The sequence below is a fragment of the Dermacentor variabilis genome, chromosome 4, assembly GCF_050947875.1.
Source record: "Dermacentor variabilis isolate Ectoservices chromosome 4, ASM5094787v1, whole genome shotgun sequence".
NCBI classification, from domain to species: domain Eukaryota; kingdom Metazoa; phylum Arthropoda; class Arachnida; order Ixodida; family Ixodidae; genus Dermacentor; species Dermacentor variabilis.
In genome coordinates this window covers 122464567-122485407 of record NC_134571.1, presented here as the reverse complement: position 1 = coordinate 122485407, position 20841 = coordinate 122464567, and the positions used below count along the sequence as shown (strand labels likewise).

The following is a 20841-nucleotide window of genomic DNA, read 5'->3' as shown; positions in this document are numbered from 1 at the left end:
GCAACAGGGCCGTGTCGTAGGCGTTGGCTGTGTCATTTGCGCCAGCGATGTTCTCCCATCGCGAAAGTTTGTTATAGCGTTAAGGAGACAAAGCGGTTATCGCTTGTGCTGCCGGAAGTAATAGGTCCGTCATTTCGCGATAGCTGTAAGCAAATTAAACCATCGCTAAATAAAAGAACTCAGTTTGTTTTCAGAAGGCTGAAAATGGTAGAATAAGACTATCCTAACTGACCAGACGCAGTCTTTCACTGAATTTACATTTATTTTTCGGCCGCTTTCACAGCAAGCGCTCGAAGAGGTCACCGTCTGCAACGATACAACACTGGGATCTTCTGAGAAAGCTTGCTGTCGCTGCCTTGAGCTCCGTCGGGGAAATACTGTGGCAGTCTTCAGTTATATTCTCCTGCAAGGCTTCTGGAGTCGTCGTTTCCGTCGTGTATACGGGATCCTTAAAGGGACACTAAAGGTTACCAGAAACTCAAGTTAAAGTGGTAGAGCAATGTTCTAGAACGTCTAAGGCGTCAATATAATCGCGAACAGAGCTTTAGTAACCGAGAAATTGAGGTAAATGCATGACACGATTTGAGACCCCCCAGCGACATTCCGGTACTAGCCCGATGACGAAAGCACTCCTCATAATTTGTGTTACTAATACTCAACTACTCGTATTAAAAATATCATTTCATTAGATTATAAGACGAAAAAAATGCTACTTGTCTACGTCTATTCGATTCTAAGAAAAAAATCAAGGACACCTGCATGGGAAGCCAGTACTTCTTCACACGTGCTGATTGTGTGGATCTTTGCTGGCGTCTGCAAGGACCGACTGAAAATTGGAGGACGCTTAAGCTTCGCCTTCAAGAGTGGAACGCGACAGCGTTCCCGGCCACCCGCCAAGGGGTGTAAGACAATGGGCTACGGCGCAGCGACTACGCGCCCCGCATCGGACGCGGTGAGCGTCGAGCAACGCAGCGTTCGGCGCGACAACGAAATGTGCGCCTGAGCAAGCAACGCACGCCTGAGCCTTAGAAACAGCGCGTTCACTAGAGGCGCTTTTGTACCGCTTTGAAGCATCGAACTCGTGGCTCAGTGGTAACGTCTCCGTCTCACACTCCGGAGACCCTGGTTCGATTCCCACCCAGCCCATCTTGGAAGTTGCTTTTTATTTATGAAGTGCCTGCCGTGATTTATCGCTCACGGCCAACGCCGCGGACGCCGACGCCGACACCGACACCGACGCCGACGACACCGGCTTTTCTGCGACACGAGCTCCTTAACGCTATCGCGTTAAAAATAACATCTGGACGTTACCCTTCAGTAATATGGGTGGTCCAAAGGTTTCGTTTTCGCTCGACTCTGCGCGCTCGACTCCGCGCCCGGCACGGTTTGGAGTTTCGTTATCGCGTCGTGCTGTGAGGGTTCTGCTGGCTCGCGAAACTTTCATTTGGAAGAAGCAGCGAGAATGCCACGTCCATGGGATGTCGTGGGAAGCCCTCGTTGCTTTCCCGCTCCGGAGACCCGGTGTCGAGGCCGCCGTCGTAGTACGCAACGACGCCGGCAGCGCGAGCCCTCAGCAGCAGGTCGCGCTCGTCAGTGCTCTAATCGCTGGAGTTGAGCCCACCATCGCGAGCCAATTGTCGTTGTCAGGGTTCATTGCGACGAGCGTCGAAGTTTGCGTCATAGAATGAAGTACCAGTTTATGGTCGCGCGTTTCTCCTTCCGCTAGCCACCATACTCCCGCTTTCGCTCTCCTGTCGGCTCTGTCTTGGCTCTGTTTCTGGCCGTGCGTTTGCGTTTTGCGCAGAAAAGCCGTAGCGCCGTCTGAGGACGCCGTTATACTCACCGATGGCGCAACGTCACTATGAGACCATGATGTCAGTACTCCTCGATCGGAGGGCGGGCGATTTGAACTGCGCTAGAGGTACGCGGACGCTTCAGAACGCATTTTCTCTTAAAATAAGTCTCTCCTTGGCACGAAACAAGCGTTTCGAGGTTTCTGGGATGGTATTTCAACAGTCCACGTTGACTTAATAGTAACCTTTAGTGTCCCTTTAATATAGCCCCACAATAAAAAGTCAAGAGGGTTAAACTACGGGGTTTTACGCGCCAAAACCACTTTGAGATTAGGAGGCACGCCGTATTGGAGGGCCCCGGAAATTTCAACCACCGGGCGATTTTTAACGTGCACCTAAATCTAAGTACACGGGTGTTTTGGCATTTCGCCCCCATCGAAATGCGGCCGCCGTGGCCGGAATTTGATCCCGTGACCTCGTGCTCAGCAGTCCAACACCAAAAGTCAAGAGGGTCCTGCAAAAGTCAAGAGGGTGCAAGAGGGTCCTCAAAAGTCAAGAGGGGCCTGCAAGGTCGGGTGACCTTGCAGGCCACAGGACAGGCCCGTTTCTCCCTATCCATTGCCCTGAGAAGGTAACATCTAGCCATGCTCGTGCTTGACTGCAGCTGTGGGCCGGGGACCCGTCGTACCACATTGCGTCAAGCTGGGCTAGTGGCATGTTGCAGCAGAAGTCTTCAACCGACCCTTTGGAGGAACTCACTCTTGCCGGGCCGAGTGCTGGGCCACTGGGCCAACGACACTGGGCCAATGACACAAGACACTGGGCCAATGTCTGTGCTATCATATATTCCGCACCAAACGTTAAAAGACCACTGATATTGGTGGCGGGATATTCCTAGCCAGTGGGGATTTTTCTCACCGCAATAGTGTGTGTTGTGGATATTTACTTGGCAATTTCGGGAAAAGTTATCCTCGCCAGTCCAGAAACCTTGGTGAGAAAGTCAGAATCCTGCTCCTCCTGAATCAAAATCGAATTCGCAAGGTCGAATCCTTTTTATAGATCCTTTGACTCCAGGCATTGATGCAACTGCAGGTTATAAGAGTGCAGTCCAGCTGTTTTCAATATCATCCACGCAGTTGAGTTGGACACAGCGAGCTGTGTGCTCACGCTGCGCGTGCTAGCGTGAGGATTAGCTGCCATGAAAGACGAAATGTTCAAGTGAACCTCATTATTTATGAGTGAAGCTCTCTGCCTCTTTGTTGTGAAGCTACCGGCTTTCTTCAGCGACTGGTAGGTGTTGAATATTGTCATCGAGCTCGGTCGCGTACCCGGGTTGCAGCTTCGAAACATTCTTTCAGCCTGCCGTCTTTGTCCGCCTGCAGTTCCTAGGGCAAGGATAATGTCTGCTTTTTCCTCGTTGGAAAAATGCATCACGAAATTGAGCCGATTCACGATAGTCTGTTTATCGCTGCCTGGAACCACCACCTATCACCACCACCACCACGTCTGTCAGTCGCTTTAACGAGCGCAGGAGATAACGATTGCCAGCTTAAATCGAACAGCCAACGCTTGCGTCGCTGCCCTGTCACTTTTAAGCGGCAGCGCACCTATGGCTGTTTGTGCGTGGAATGCTTGGGAGCAGTGCAATCACGATGCGCAAGCGGGCATGTCACGTTGTGTTTTTTGTATTTCTTGAGCATCCGCAGTGAGCTGAAAAACACTAATACTTAATACATAGAAAGAGAGAAACTATTTATTCGGACGTTTTGCAAACCGTTCTGCAACTTTATCATTGGAATTTTTTTCCTAGCTTCGTTGTTTCAGATGTTAGTTAATTAATCTTGGCTAATTGTCTAATTAAACAAAGTTCAGCAATAGTGTGACACACTGCATACCAAAGTGAGCAACATGCATTTGGTCGCGTTGTCGTAGAGTGTATCAGCATATCTTTAAACTCTGGCTAAAGTTAGCTAAAACACCCTGTATAATGCGTCAAACAAGGCAAATAAACATGTTGCGCAATCACAGATTCACAGATCACAGAACACCCGGCGTGGTTGCTCAGTGGCTATGGTGCTGGGCTGCTGAGCACGAGATCGCGGGATTGAATCCCGGCCACGGCAGCCGCATAGCGATGGAGGCGAAATGCGAAAACACCCGTCTGCTTAGATTTAGGTGTACGTTAAAGAACGCCAGCTGGTCGCGATTTCCGGAGTCCTCCACTACGGCGTGCCTCATAATCAGAAAGTGATGTGGCACGAAAAATCCCATAATTTTAGATCACAGAATCCTAAGGCCCGCCCACCCTCCTCCACTCCCCCGATGCAACGCGCGCGACGGAAGGCGGCGCGCTTCCTTCCCGCTTTGCTCCGTCGCGCACACAAGACTGACCCACCATCGTCGGCTCCCCCCCCCCCCTGCACTTTCACTTGCACATACAGCATTCGGCGCGCACTGCCGATGTTATCACCCTTGGACCTCATACTGACCATGACGGCGACTACAGGTATACGCCTTGAGTTTCCGTATAATTGCTATCGCAGCAATATAGCAAGAGTATCCGGCAACTGAAGAGTCCTGTGGCCCATTACTTTATGCAAAAGAAGTAACAAACTCGAACTTTCACCATGCGAGAATGTGCTGCGCCGCAACAATGTCTTTTTGTGTGTGTGCGTGTGTGTGGGGGGGGGGGGCTGCGGGGGCATCGAAATGAAGAAACGCAAAGGAAAGCATGTTGGCCACAATCGAATGCCTACTTGGTGCACCTAATGTAGCTGCCCAAGGAATACCGAAGAAAACCTGAGACGCTTGGTCCACAGGGAACCGTATGCATGCTGCTCGTTATGCTACACTGGCAAAATAAAAAGCTTTCCGCAGCCGTTGCGATAACATCGATATGATGGTGATGCCCTCAAGCGAACGCGTTGCAATTTGTCGAGTCCCCACAATGGTGGCGGCGAGCGGCCATTGCTTCTTTTTGTCGTCTGCTAGCCAAAAAGTGTTCAAAACTCTCCGAGGCCAAAATCCACTCGACCAGAGAAAAACGAACGCGCACCAAAGTGAGCCGCGTGGTTGTCAGGGCAACACGTGAAAAACGCATGTCCTCTGGCTGGCTCTGGCAACCCGCGCGTAGCGAAAACAAGAAAATTGAAGAGGCTCAATGTGGTCCTCGCGTATAAAAGTCAAAGTAGAAAAAAATAAATAAGAACACAGTTACCTTTGCTGGCTTTAGCGTCTTGACATGGATGCTCTGGCGCAGGTGAAAAAAAATATCGATATTATTTTCTGTGGCATGATGGCACAAATGAACCATCACAACGCTTCGTCTCATCGGACCTCGCTGTGTGCTTTGTCAACTTGCCTGATAGTGTGTTGATTTGGCTTGTCTAGTTGTATGGTCCGACGTGTGGCTTTAGAAAAGTCAATGCAGTTTTGGCGTCAAATGTTTATAAGAACATTTAACTCACAAAGATCCGGAATTGAAAATGTAAAGCACGACGTTAGAAATGTCAATGCACCTTTCACACCAAAAATTTATGTGATATCTATACCCATAAAATTTCGGAATTGAAATTAATGCGGTCCGTAGATACCGCAGCCTCTGCGAGATGCCGCGACGAGTCCGCTCGCCATCAAAGCGCCCTTAAAACTTTGTGCTCGGATGAGGATCTTGCGAGACTGTCAGCGACGCAAGACACCACCAACAAGTCCAGCGGGATTATTGCAGCCGATCGAGCCTCTTTTTCGAACATTTCAGCAGATCGAAATGGATTTGTTGGGACCCTTTCCGACGTCAACTTTCGGAAATAAGTGGATCGTGTGGCGACGGACTAGTTCACCCGCTTCCGTGAAGCGAAAGCCCTGCCGGTCAATGTCAATATACCAAGTCTTTTACATAAGACTGTTCCCCGACTTTCTCTTAGATGGGAAAATAAATTTTCATAAGTCCGTTCAATGTCCTGCGGCTTAATGTAGCTTAGTTTATGCAGCTACGAATCAAGAGTTGAACACATTGCCGTTACCGTTGTATCATTACATTGACAACATTAGTGAACCAGATATGCACTAAATATATAGAAAGCCAGTGAAGATCACCTCAAGAAAAATTAGGAGTGTCGGCAGAGCTACATTTTTTAATGGAATTGAATACGAATTCACTTGGGCTTGTTGCTACTCATAACGTCGGAGCAATAGCGTATAAACTTGAGACAGGGAGAGTGGAAGCACTTATGTTGTCTTGCCTCCTCTGTCCCTGTATCAAGTTTGTGCTATTGATCCAACATGAGTACGAATATTTAAGAAAACCCGCATTCGAATAGCGAATCAAATATCGAATTTCTTTAATTTCTTAACAATGTGAATTATCGAGGTTGCTTGGAGTTCCTCTGGCAGAAAAACAATGGTTTAATGGCGTTATCTGATTAATACGTACACTTCAGTCACGTAGAGGTCAAGTCAGCTGAGAAACTTGTAAATGACACATATACAACTCAAAGTGATCGTATCTGGTGTTCCATGACACGGATAAAGAAGAGACAAAAGGTGACATTATGAACGCAAAAAAAAATGTTGTTTTTCTTCGTTGAAGGACGGTAACTGTAGTATTACAGCATCGCACATCATTTTAAAGGAATGCAAACATGACGAGCTTGGCCAAACAATAATTGCTGAGCCTAAAATGAAACGACGAATTCATTGGGTGAACAAGGCGAGGCACGCTTAATTTAACGACTCGAAACTGTTGCGCAGAAGCGACTTGCTTAATACGTTTCTTCCGCAACTGTTTCCTCTACGTAGCTACCGTGGATCCTTAGCAGCGATATTATTTGGATGTCTCCATGTACATTGGTCTTTTTCCGTGTAGACTGCAACAACTCTTGTTATCCTTTATAGTATTTGGGAGAAATGAATACTCGATAACATTGACTCGTGAGATTTCAATTGAACATGAATCGCACAATTGTAGAATCCGATTCGGATTAGTAATTTTGACTAGTCGCAGACCCCTACAAAAATATATATATCAAGGAAAAAACAAAGAAAAGAAATATCCGGGCTGAAATACGCCAAATTTCGAGAAAATAAACAAAGAAAGCGCTGAATCCTAACTGTTGTAGTTATGGTACAGTACCTCTACAGAATTTCCGTCTAAGCATATGTGTAACTTGTCTGTAAGCAAAGGTAAAGTCTACAAGTGGTAAAATAGACATGAGGTCAGTTTTTAACGGAAACGTTTTCGTCGTTGATAGATCATGGATTCTTCATGGCTGATGTATCCCGGATTTTTGTGGTACTGCCTGTTAACACTGCGAGGGACGCGAATGTTGCCGGTGAATAAATGAGCAGAAGGTGCAGACGGCTCAAGTGGCCGTGACGAGAAGAATGCGTTGAGCAACAGTGCATTCATACCAACGAGCTTGGACAGATGAATACGAGGCACACTCAAAGTCACTAAAATTTGGCACAGAACGAAGGAGGAAGGCGAAGATTGTTCGTCTCCGTAATGAGGAAACGGCGAGAGCTGCATCTAAAAGCAAGCAGTAATTCATACTTCTGGCAGGAGGAGGAGAGCATGGGCCGGAAAATGGCCGAGAAGACATCATTCGCGAGCATCTCCAGAAGAGGAAAGTCAGGAAGGAGTAAATGATTGACGGTGCGGAGTGGAATGAAGTCATCAAAAAAAGAAAAAAAACTCTCTGTGCAGGAACGAGGCCTAGCTTGCTGAAGATGGATTATCTAACACCATCGACTGCTTTGGCAGAAATGCCAGGTTTAGGAATGCATGTTTCAGAACGTCCACGAAGAGTTGCCTTGCGCCAGTATAAGTGGTAACACCGGAGATAGCGCGAACAATCTCGCGGGAGCACTCCGGGAGTATGCCTTGGCAGTCCTGTTCGCCCACGACATGGAACCATTAGTTAAAGCCAGACGAAACGCAAACTTCAGCAGCGGCGACCAGACAAGGCTAATGCGGAATTTCTGCAAAATCGGGGGGCCTTCCGGTGGTTTGTTGTTCTGGTTAACCAAGAGCCCGATGTTGTCCCGTTATGCGTGCTCATACTATTCACGGAGACTAGCGTTCTTCCTTACAATTTCCGAACCTTAATCTTGATTGATGACTTGCGATCGCATTAGACATTTCTGCCAGGTGTTCTGTTTCAAATAACCGGCGTACACAGTTTGTCGGTTTTCTGACGTCAGTGGTGACGCCGTTGTTGTCCTTGAGACGTGCATGTAGGTTCGCGAGCGAACGCCGTCGTCCTGCTTCATCGGCTCAGCAATCCTTTCAAAGCGTCAGCATCCAGGTGGAACTCGAACCTCTCAAACAAATCAATCATTCTTCCCACTAGGCGGCTGATCGAAAAGTGACAAGCGCAAAACGAAGGATTCTAGTTTGTTTCCAAAAGCTGGTATGGACACGGGTTTCCCCACGATTCAGTCGATGACAACGAGATTGCGAAAATTGGCAAAACAAATGAAGCGGGTGTGGACATCTTCGCTCGCGGCTCTAGAAGACGCGCCTAAGCCTGGAAAGATGCGGCCAAAAGCGTCATTTTCGTAACCTGCCGAGGCATGCGACTGAAGGCAATGAGAAGCTGAACGAAAAACGCCGACGCTGCCCTCGAAGTAGTTATTTTCTTCAGCAAGTAACACAGGCACGCCAGCCAAGTCAAGGCCTGCGTTTCGTAAGGATAATTATCTCCGATTCTATGTATCCATTCCACCGAATAACCAAAACTGGTAGTAATGGGGGGCATGACTTCGTGAGAGCCTATAACTTAGGGCAAATAGTATAGAAAATGAAATGAACCGCGGAAAAATCCCGTTACAGGCAACATGCCTGTAACGGGATTTACGGAGCCGAACGATCTCCGCCTTCCTTCTTCGTTCTGTGCCAAACGTTCGTGACTTTGAGTGTGCCTCGTATTCATTCATTTCAAATTACTTGGCGAAGTCGCATGAACAAAAATTTGTTGTTAGAAATTTGTTGTTAAAAATAAAACGTGCTAGCATAACCACTTCTCGCCCCGGGGCAGCCGCATGTATAAAATGATCGCATTCGCATATTCAAACATACCAGAGTGGTCGTGCGTCATCCCTCTGACTTGTAACGAGTTTGTAGGCGTTAGCATTTCTCTCTAGAGCACGGGATTGGTGCACTACGATGCAAAGAAAACGTTATGCGTGTTTTGGTTGCTGGTTTGAGAGAACATACTGGTTATTAGCGGAAACCGCAAAGGCGCCATGCGAACACAGTATTCGACCCGGTACCTTGGATCTATAGCGGTTGCTGTGTTAGTGCTCTTTCTTTGCTCTGTGCACAGGCCCGCCAGCGTTCTAGCTTTCTAGCGACATCTTGTGGACACCGCTCAATAAAATTTATCATATCAAGATTGATAATTTGCGAGAGTGGGCAGCGAGCGCGCGTTCTTGTGTTTGTGTGTGCGCGTGCGTGCGTGCGTAACAGAGAGACAGAAGAGGGAGAGCCGGGCACCTCATCCGTACTTCCTACAGGAAGGTAGCTGTTACGTATGCAGACATCACCTCGTCTTCGTATCACACGAGCGCGCGATTGTTCTCCTACTTGGGCTGTTCGTATAGAAATGAACGCATCACACGTATGCGTATGCGCATAAACCTTTACACGCTGCTGGTCAGATGGAGAAAAAAATTTATTTATCGACACCTAGCTCTACTGTAGGTGTAAGCGTGTGAGCCGCGCTGCAAATAGGTGACGTAGGGCAACGCAGGCGTTTTTTTTTTTTCGCATCTCTCATGAGACCCTTGTGTCCGCGCTGTGGCAGCACCTTTCTTTTTTTTAATATAAACAAAACTTCCAGTCATGCGTTTTGACAGATGTTAGTTAAGAAAACATGTGTATTCTGGTATTTCGTTCCGTAGTTTAATATAGGTACTTTTATTTATTTATTTATTTATTTATTTATTTATTTATTTATTTATTTATTTATTTATGATACCCTTAGACCAGAGGAATTGCTAAGTGGAGTGGTTATGAACAATTACAAAACGGTTACACGAGTTCCGTAGGTTACAATATATAAAACGAACAATAATTGCTGCTGGTTGTACAATGTTAGATCAAGCACTAACTAGAGTGAACATAAAATCAGGTAATACATAACTAAAAACCAAGCTAGGTTGGGTGAGCACAACTATAGCTGCTATTTGTACAATGCTAGCTGATGCTTGTTTAAAGGCATTGTTTATCAGTGATAGGCACAATATCCACAGGAAGGTGGTTTTCATCCTAGAGATGTGCGCGGCAGAAATGATTGGAAAAACTTTGTTTGGCTTAACATAAGGCCTACCATTACGTGAAAAAACAGAGACCTGTTGAGAAACTAGACCATCTCGCACTACAGGATAATGGTGGAACTTGTAAAATACAACAGGCTAAGCGGAGATATTTCGCGCCGAGGCATTAATAACGGTAAGTTGAGGTTAATTATCATAATGCTTATGCTTAGTGTTCTATTGTGCTTAGAAAGGAAGAAACGAACAAAAATATTTTGAATAATTTCAAGACCAGTAGTTAGATTAGCTTGAGATGAATCCCTAACTGCCGTAGTATATTCTAATTTTGGCCGTATTAGTGTCGTATAGAGCAGTATTTTTAGAGTGGATGGAACGGAATGATAATTTCGGCTCGAGTGAGCTAACTTCCGGTTAGCATTGTTTGTTATGTAATCGGTATAAACAGGCCAGGACAGTTTAGTCGCAATGCAAACGGCAAAGTACTTGTAGTTGCCAACAGATTCAAGAGAGCTGTTATTCATGCAATGTCTAGGTAAGGCATTAGTCGCTGGAGACATTCTCGTTACTTTGCATTTGAAAGCGTTACGTTTCATGAAACATTTGTTACACCAGCTAAAAGTAGTGTTAAGAGCGCAGTGCAGTGTGGTTGCGTACTCGGGGTTGATTACATCCCGCAAATAACGGGCAAGCAGATGAATATTGGTGGATATTGCTGAAGGAAGATCGTTAAAATAAATAACAAACGAAAGAGGATCTGTACCGAACATTGTGCTACACCTGAATGCGCTTTAGCGAAACAAGAGTGACGACCATTATCACTGACGATTTGTTGAAGTTTGGTTAGGAAGCATTCGATCCATTTCAGGAGGTTACAGTCTAGATTGAGAAGGCTCAGTTTGTTCAGTATCAGCTTGTGACAAACTTTATCAACTGTTTTAGAGAAAACAGAGTAAATTCAGTCGACAATGAAGACTTGCCTAAACTGATGCCCAAGTATGAAGGCCCTTGCCGCATCGTCGAGTGCATGTCTCCCGTGAAATGTATTATCGAAGCAGTCGCACCGTCTCCGGACCTGCGCCGTCGGGGACGATATATTGTTCACGTGCGGCGCCTCAAGACGTGCTACGACTCACTCATTGTGGTGAGCTCTTAGGTCTCCAGGACAGCTCCCTTTTAGTTCCCGGGAGTGATTGTAGCGAAGACGACGAACAATGGCATATCATCGTCACCAGAGCTATAGGTACGGGTTCGCCGCTCGTGCTAGGACTCTGTTCTGTTCTACCACCGCGTCGGCCGCTCTCAATTCTCAGTAAATAAAAAAATCCTAGCACATTGAACTGTCTGTTTAAACAAGCTTAGTTGTGTTTCACGTGAATATTTTCTACGGAAGCCATGCTGTGCTGAGGAGAAAAATGAACCGGTATCGAGATAATTAACAAGCTTGCTACATATCATGTGCTCATATCATGCATCATTTTGCAACAGACACTGTTAAGAGCGCTTGATCTATGCTCAGCAGGAGCAGATTTAGAACCTGACTTGTGGATTGGAAGCACCTTCCTGAGTTTTCATTGTGTCCATGACTTCTTCGAAAAACTTGGTTAATATAACCGAACTGTAAGTAGAGGCTTTTTTTTTTAAAGAATAGTGCTTATAGAATCGTAACCGGGGGATTCGCATTTCTCGGTTATTGTATCTCATGGTATTCCAGAGGGCTTAGCCGGAAGCCCTTTAAGACCTGCGTGTGTCAACGTGTGGATTTGCTCGCGGTGCTGTCATAATTCAACGAGATATTTTATTCCGCAGGAGACACTGTAAGCCCAAGGCGAAAACAAGCATGGAGATCGTGGTCACAAAGCTCCACTACATCCCGTATTTCGGCGCCTTCGTTGGCGTGGTTGGTATTATCACAAGCTACGCCATAGCCGTCAGCAAAGGCGACGTTGATCCGTGGCTACCGTACATCAGGTGAGTGCTTCTTCTTGTTCATCAGCATCATCATTATCATCATCATCACCACCATCATCATCATGGTGAGTATCCTATTTATGCCTAGTGCAGGATGAAGACAGCTCTCAGTGATCTTCAATCACCCCTGGCTTGCGCCAGCTGACACCTTCTTTTGCCTTGAAAATTTCCTGATTCCATCGCACCATCTCATTCTCTGTCGTCGTCGGGTGCGCTTACCTTCCCTTGGCAGCCATTTTGTAACCCTAACAGACCATTAATTATCTACCCTACGCGTTGCACGGCCTGCCCAGCTCTATTTTTTCTACTTAGTGTCAGCTAGAAACTCGGCTGCTCCTTCATTACTCTCTTATCCACACGGCTGTCTTCCTCTCTGTTGGGGTTACGCCTAACCTTTCTCGCGTTCGTTGCGCGGTCCTTAGCTCATTCATTGTTAACCTCCAAATTTCTCCCGCATATGTTAGTACCGGTAGAATGTTACGATTGTACATAGGTGTCTTAATAAAATCCGACTATCTTAACAAAGACACATGTACACTTAGTTTTTCAGCGTCAATTCACTGGGAATCGTCACTGCACGAGAAGAAAATACATACAAATGCAGCTTGTCTAAGTCCTTGTTCGTACGCAGTGGAACTGAATTCACCCTCTGACAGCCTTTCAGTGCGAAAGTTATCTGCATGGGCTGTGTCACGTGGGCGTAATGCTACGATTGCAGATGCTTTTGAACATTAGTCGTCGCGGATATAGATGCGGCGACTCTTGCAGAGAATATTAACAAAATAAAATGACTTCCGACATAACTTTGCAAGGAGATGCATCATGATGTAGAATTCCTACCGAAACCACAATTTCCTAGCATCTGACATTGTGAAGGTTGTTGGTACAAATAATCGCAGCCTCGTAAAGTTTGATGAGGTGCAATTGCGCGCTGTGTAACAGGGTATCTTTGAAGTATGCATTCGAATGAGTAAAAGATGGTGAGTTGGACGGAGGTTTTCGTAAATTTTAGTGCAATTGGAAACCATCGGCTTCACCATACGAAAGGCGTCAGTGAAAACACTCATACAAGAATACGTCACCGTATGTAGCCTAGAAAAGACAGGAGTAACAAATTCCACGTTAACACATTTTAGTGTCAATTTGTCCTTTAATTAGTGGACATTATTGTGGAACAAGCACTCGAATATACAGTTTTCTACACGCAATACAAATAATTTGGTGTATGTTGGTTGTTGGTCGTTCCTGTTGCTTCCGTGTTGTTTAATGAATGCGAAGATGTTCGTAAGTGACACGTAAATTTTCATCTTTCGATGAGTCACGTTTACTTCTGAAGTTTCCTTTAATTGGTCGCTTGGTGATTACACAAGCGTCAATGACATAGCATAAGCCTGTATGTCACCCAAGTGATTTTTGCTCACTCTTGCCGCTCCTCTTTCGTATTTTGCATTATGACTGCACGCATACACAATGAGCTTTCTTTCAAGACCCTTTGCTGTCTCATCTCATGTTTACTTCTAATCATTAATCCTTTCATGACAGTGTTGCTTCTGAGGATGTAAATAGCGCACCTACCTCCAATAATGTCTGTCGGCAAAATAGGAATCAGTAAATAACTTAGAAAAATAATTAGCTGCTGCTGATTGGCCACGCAAACTGCACGAACAATATCCCCGTGTCACATGTTTGGGACCCCTCCGCTTGTTAGTTGGGACTACATGGTCGTCTGCTTCCATACAGATCGACGCACTTGCAATTGAATTTCAATTCACTGTATTCCATGTTATAACCACATGGAAGGCGTGAGAGAAAAAAAAAAGTTTCTTTAAGCGCAGCTTGACGCACTCTGACACAAGGTACATGATGGCCATTAGACAAAACGGAGTGCTCATAATAACGCCGCGCTTGTGGCAAACATCGCTTACCAGCGAAAGGATTCGCAGTCGTGGCCTTATATGCCTGAGAAATAGAATCCTGAATACCTTGCTAAATATCAGCGCTCTGTCAACACAGACAATGCGCCGACAGGAATTCAACCTGCTACGCGTTGGCACGTAATGTCAGGCCGCGCGCAGAACCACAAAAACACAGCTCAGTCGAAAATATTCAGCGAAACGCGAAGCGTGGGACGCGTCTTTGGTACGGGCTGGTGAACGCTTCCTAGAAAGGCTGGCCAGCCTGCAAACAGATCCAGATACAAAGTGGGCGGCCTTGACGCGACGCGACGCAAATAGATGGCTGCTAAGAAGCATGAATGCCAATCGAGCCACAGAGGGCTCGTGGGAAGCATTATAAATATATATATGTAAATGCCACTTTCCTCAGCCCAGCGATTGCATATGTTTTCGCCTGTGAATGTACCTGTCGGGGGGAACACGGCAGTTCAAACACGTTATATCTTTTTTTCTCGTGTGCCCGCATATGGAAGCTCCGGCGCGATGGTATCAACATCGACATGACCGGGGAAAGCAGTTACCAAGCGGCATTCTACCGGGTTTGCGAAGCATTTTGTAACATATATAAGAACGCCTGTAGACCTATCGCCGCAGTCGTCGCTCTCCGCATCTAGACAGACTAACAATAATTTAATTAAAGCTGGGGATTTTACGTGCTAGGACCACGACCTGATTATGAGGAACGCCGTAGATGGGGGACTCCGGATTAATTTTGACCAGTAACGTCTTTAATGTGCATCGAATGCACGGTACACGAGCGTTCTTTTTTAATTTTTGTACCAGATCTGCTGCCATCGAGATACGTCCAGCACGACCGCGATCGGAACCGCGATTCTGTGCTCAACTGCAACGCAGTGCGGTCGCCACTGACCTATATATACCGTGGCGAATGACCAGGGCAACGTTTCGGACAAAACATACTCTCTGCTGAAGTGCTTCGCGCTCACCTGGAGCACACTGTGGTCCTAACCGTGTGGCCGAGTTTCAGTAAACCTTCGTTTATTTGTATTCCGCTCGCAAATGAATGCACCCGCTCTGGGCGGGCCAGGGATGCCGCCTCCATAAGCAGAACGCCACCCAGCCGCCGTTGCGGGGTCGTTCATTCTGCATCTCGGCCATCACCTCCTCTGGTGCACAAATTGGGGGCGAGGCCTTGGGCTCTGTCTACCAGCATACCGCTCCCGTTGCGCTAGCGACTGTGCAAAGCGGGAAAATCAAATGTATTGCGTGTTTCCTATGCGAGAACCATGAATATGCTATACTTGAACAGTGCAGGTGGCTCCTTGAATTTCCCCTTCAGGCGAGCTCCACCAATTAGGAAAGACCAATTTGAAGCGATGCGAGCAAGCTGCAGTTAAATCGCTGTCTTTTTGGACTCGCTGTAATTTGTTGCTCTCAGGATGCAGGCGGCCATAACATGTAGACTAAGCAATAAAGCCGTCGTGAAAGAGCACAAATCAAAAGTGGCGACAGCTTTTTCATTAAAACTCATAACAAGACGAAGTAGTTTTCTCGAAAAGCAATGTAAAGCGCATTGTAAAGAATGGAAAGATTCGCTGGCAGATGCCCGTTGGCAGTAAACAAAGCGAAGTACGGAAGTGGGAACTCGACCTACCTTACAGATTACCGATGGCTGAGTAGCTTTTTGCTCCGATTATTATCGAGACCAGCATTCCGATGTGCATAAATATGTATATGTATATGATCCCGGGTTCGAGTCCTGGACCAGGACGAATTTTTCTTCAACTGCGAAGCTTTTCTTTCAAGGAACCCGCATGGGTTTCCTTTATAGCACTTAGCCACGTTTGGGTGGATGTCAAATTTTCCCTTTAATATATATATATATATATATATATATATATATATATATATATATATATATATATGTAGTGTAAGCATTTATGCTGACAGCATAAAGGCCCTTTCATCTCCGTTCCGCTGTCTAATGTGCGGCCAGGCTGGCTGTTTCCGTCCACGGGGGAAATTAGTGTAAGTAAGTGTAAGCATTTATGCAGACTTCATCTTCATCTGTACAAAGTCATCATCAATCATCGACTCGTGTTCGTTTTTGCATCGACGTCATTTTTCCTTCTTGGAATAAAGCGTCGTCTCGACCGTGGTATTTCAATATATACATATATACCAGAAATCAGAGCTGCTAAGAGCAATTGCTTTATAATACTGTAGCAGATGATGATAAATCCAAAGCCTCACCGCACCAGCACGAAACCTCACCCAGCTTTATCAACCACACTACGTTGTAGACAGTAAGCACTCCTCTGCGGTCAGTCTTGGTCTTAGAGCCTTGGTCTTACATTAGTATTTGCCGGCTGGGAGCAGACAAGTGCAGAATAAGGCTCAACAGTGCACATATAAAGGTTCCTGAGAGGGTGTGCTATGATAAGTGAACAGTGACGCCCCTTTTGTTCGAATGCTTTCGGAGGCTTTCACCACAGGCTGAGCTCAGGTGTTAGTGCGAATATTTATATTATCATCTTCACCATCAGCCTACTTTACGTCTACTGAAGGATGAAGAGCCTTTTAACACTATCTGCAGCAACCCTGTGCTGTTTCCATTAGGCCAACGACCCAAAAGAAACTCATCTGATAGCGGCCTCTTAACGACGTTTGCAATGGAAGAGAACAGTTGCTGTGGTTCTTGCTTGTACGCGGGACAAACGCAAAATATCTGGTTGGGTGTTTCTGGTACCTGACAATATTCACAATTTGGACTAGTACCCCTGCAACCTATCAGTTAACTACAATGCTTGGTGGAGCCTTGATCACGAGTGCAGCTATAGCCTTTCTCCAAGCCACTGGGCTAGACGCACGGGTTTAGAGATGCCACAACGTTGTGAACTTGTATATACGCAGCTCCTCCTCATATTATCATCATCACCATCCATCAGCCCTTTTCCTCCCCGTCCCTTCTCCCCAGCGTTGAGCAGCAGGCGAGAGCAAGCTATATGTCAGGCTGACCTTTCTGTAAATAAATTTTCTCTCACTCGCCACCACTGTCTTGCGTCAGCCGACTCCAATTAATGCCTTGAAATAGTCTGATTTCATCACACGGCCCAATTCTGTAACTATCATGAACAACCGGTTATCAGCACTAGGCATTGCATGACCATCCTAGCTCCACTTGTTCCTTATAGCTCAACTTATAATATCGGCTACACTCGTTTGCTCTACAATCTGTACCGGTTGTAGAGAAAGTATATATTCTGGGTTTTCGGCATTACGCTTCTTGTATTACGTAGCATCTAGCTTGTTATCAATCTTTTTCGTTACCTTACAAGTTTCTTCCCAACAGGTTAGCACTGGTAGAATGTCATTTTCAAGCGAGGCTTACCCGTAACCTCGCTCACCTACGCACACTTCTCACATCGGGCGCGCTTGATAAGTCCCACACGGATTGTCTTCGACAACGATCGATTCTTCACGAATCACAGTTTTAACACAAGATTTGTAGTCAGCGCTTTATTGATACAAACTTCATAGACGAGCAGATATGTTCTTGGGATATAAGGAGTAATAATTACCGTTGGAATGCTACAAAGACAGTTGTAAGAATCGTATGCTTATATTTCATATATCGAAAAATGAGAATGCCGGATACGTTGGTGCTTGAACGGTGTTACAAAGCTGTCTTATTGGACAGTATCTGCCATTCACTCAGTACCGGCATGCTCAAATCCAACTTGGCGGCTTCGTAAAGTTACGAAACGCTCGCATATTCCCTGCGCGTAACTTTCACATTAGTGATAATTCTTTTTCTGTGGCATCCACTTCCCTAACCTGGAAAGTTCAAGCAGCGCGGTCTCCTCGCGAATGCAAGGCGCGACGCCCATTTCTTTATGAACAAGTCAACGCGAAGAGCTAGACAGCACAGAAGGTCATGAAGCGGTTATCGTCTGTTCGCTCCGGCAGGAGTGCGCATGAGGCCGCGGCGTGCAACGTGCGTTATTCGCTAGTCGTCGTCGTGGCCGTGGTCGTTGTCATCGTCGTCGTCGTCGTTGTTCCAAACGTTTCGGAGGGTGCTGTGGTGAGGTCCCCTGTGCCAGCAGCTACACGCCCGCCATTTTGGCTTGGAGCACTACACGCGACATCCCGAGTCGACAAAAGCTTTATCGGCAAGAAATCCTACGATACGATAACAGTGCCAGACTACCAAGCCGCCTCTCACATTCTCCAAAAGAACGCGTAGTTTGTCGTTTTATCTGTTAGGGGAAAAAGTAATGTAAAACAAATGAAGAAAGCTCTCGCAGGCACCTCCTGGTGTTGGTTATCTCAGTCCTAAGTGCACGCTGTGTAAGCAGCAAAGTCCGGAACTCAACCTCTAGGACAAGATCGTAAACATTTCTCTATACCGGTCAAGTGCACGCAAGGCGAACGGTGCCACTGCTTAGAACGGCGCTTGTTTGCTTTTTCTCCCTTTGCTTATCTATTTGACATAGAATGAGGCTTGACTGGTCGCGTCGTAGTCGGCTAGAGAGCTCAGCAAGTTTTGAACTTCGGAACGAGGCACGGTTTCTAACGAGGCCGTCGATTCGTGAACTAAGAATAAAATTACCTAATTGATCTGGCCATTACTGGTTGACATTTGCCATGATACAGTTTGCTTAACAAGTTTGATGCCGCGATCCGCGATCTCTGGTAGGCAGCGCGCGCAGAGATTTCGCACCGATTGTTTTCCATCCTGGTCGTTAGGTCGCGTACCGCAGCACCGCTGTTATCGCTGGATCGCGCACTGGGAGCGAGTAACAAAAGTAGGATCAATGGAAAGAAAAAGACAAGTCATCGGAAAACACGCCAACCCTGAACGTCGCGGACTGTGCGGTACAGTGAAGTCTTATACACTCGATCGTTAACTGCGCTAGCCGTGACCTAGTCGACTACGTAGACGCACAGAGAAGAGAGCAACATGCGTTCTGGAAATAAGTAAACAAACAAGCACATAAATAAATAAATAAAATGAAAAGGGAAGAAACGTAATAAAAAGTTTAATTGTTGCTCTTTACGGGCAGCATACGTGCTGTTGCCCTATACGGGTGACTAAAGACTTTTTTCCAAGCCTGAAAGAAGCCCTCAAAACTACGCAAAAAGAGTTCTCTCTGTGTGTTTCTCGTGCTTTATTTAACGCTTGGAAAAAAATTCACCCACGATTGCGGTTCTCCCTAATCAGAAATTTGAGTACAACTCTATAACTGTTTTCATTTCGTGATATATTGACTGGCGTGTCTCGTGCGGCACGTTGCAACGGGAGGGAAGTGCGGCGCGACTGCATAGCTAATCGGGAGATCGCGACAGGCAGGGCGCGGGTGACACGTGGGCGCAATTCGCAGCAGCCGCCGCAGACACACCTCCACTCATACAGCGCTTTGTTTCCATATGTCTGACGCGCGCTACTATGGCGCTATCTCGCAGCCATCGACACCGCAGAGCCCGTCTTGCTCGGCACTACGGTTTTCTTCTCACGCTTTCGCCATACCCTCCTCCTCCGCTTTCCGCCTCATGGTTCCGCTGCATCCTCCACCGCTTTCGTCCTCGCGCTCTCTTCGCTACCGCTGCCTTTCACTTTTGGGTGTTCAATCTCTTCTGTTTCAGAGCAATCATATGGAACTAGAAATTTACTTGAAGAAGGCAAACTGGGGAGCTTAATTTTTTGTTAATCATAACCATATGGAGCCAATTAAAAGATAGTTGGCACGTAGATTCAAGTTCTGGTTACTTGAAAGATGATTTACAAGTTCCACGTTGGTAGTGCTCTTTGCAGAGGCAATATGTTATTACAAGTGGGGAGTCGGTTTTGATAGCGTGCAGTTGCTTTCATCTAGTTATTCTTTCAAATGTCCGTCTTCATGTATTCAAGTTTTTGAAAAATCTATATTTTAGGTAACATTTGTTTTTGCCACTTGTGACAGGTTGCTACTTTTTGTGTACTAGTACTGACAAATTCTAATGAAAAGCTAAATGTATTTGTTAATGATAAAGCTTTCAAATGTTCTGTAAAAACTTGAAGGAATTTTTTTTTTACTTGGCTGTTGCCTACCACACCATATTAGTATAAGTTTATGCTACTATGATTATTATTGGAGCCCTTTTACCTAGCTCTACCTTTCCGATGTGTGTGTTCCAGAAGAACTGTGTTTATTTCTGGATTGTCGATGGCATGATATTTATTATACTGGTTTACGGTAAGTGTTGCGAATTTAAAAATAAAGTTATACTTCATCAGTAACTGTCTGCGGATATACTTATTACGGTGCAAGAGCTTCCTTTTGCATGTGCTGTGACAAAGTTTAGGAAAGTGACCGCCGACCGGGGCAGCGAAACTGCAATACGAGACGCTGTTGTGCTGGCGTATGCAGACAGCGTGAGTGCTGGGCTCTTTCTCACGTTTGTTATGTGGCGAAATCAGAATTTGTCGGCAACAGCGGCCGCGCGACTATGGGTTGGTATCATGATCTGTTTAGCTCTGGTTCGTACGTTGGCCAGCCGTCAAACCAAATAATTACTTCCAAACCACAACTGTTAGATCGAACTACCTTCCAGGGTGAAGAGTGGGAACGGCTCGGCACTTTTGTTCCTTATCCACGTGCCGTAATTTCGCCGCTCCAATTGCTGCTTACTCGCGCTGAGCTTTCTTCGTTGCCACTGTACAAGAAAAGAAAAGCTAAGCTGCAAAAACAAGGCCAAGCACTGAACTGTATTCTTCACGACGGTTGGAAAACGTTTTGAAACGAACTTGACAGCGGTTTCAGTGAGATTCTTTATGTATCTGGAAACTCATTTTATAGACAGGGTTTTTGAGACGTTCTTAAAACCAGATTTATATCGTCTATCAA

General features: G+C 46.0%; 1 protein-coding gene across 2 annotated transcripts in view; it reads left to right on the top strand.

The window, feature by feature from the left end:
* Positions 1-20841, top strand: part of LOC142579701 (DNA damage-regulated autophagy modulator protein 1-like) — an 80135-nt gene that overhangs the window by 19754 nt on the left and 39540 nt on the right. For both annotated transcript variants that reach the window (XM_075690181.1, XM_075690182.1), the window contains exon 2: positions 11877-12038. In XM_075690181.1, coding sequence (XP_075546296.1) covers positions 11908-12038 — 131 coding nt within the window. In that variant the 5' untranslated portion in view covers positions 11877-11907. The remainder of the gene's footprint in view (positions 1-11876; positions 12039-20841) is intronic.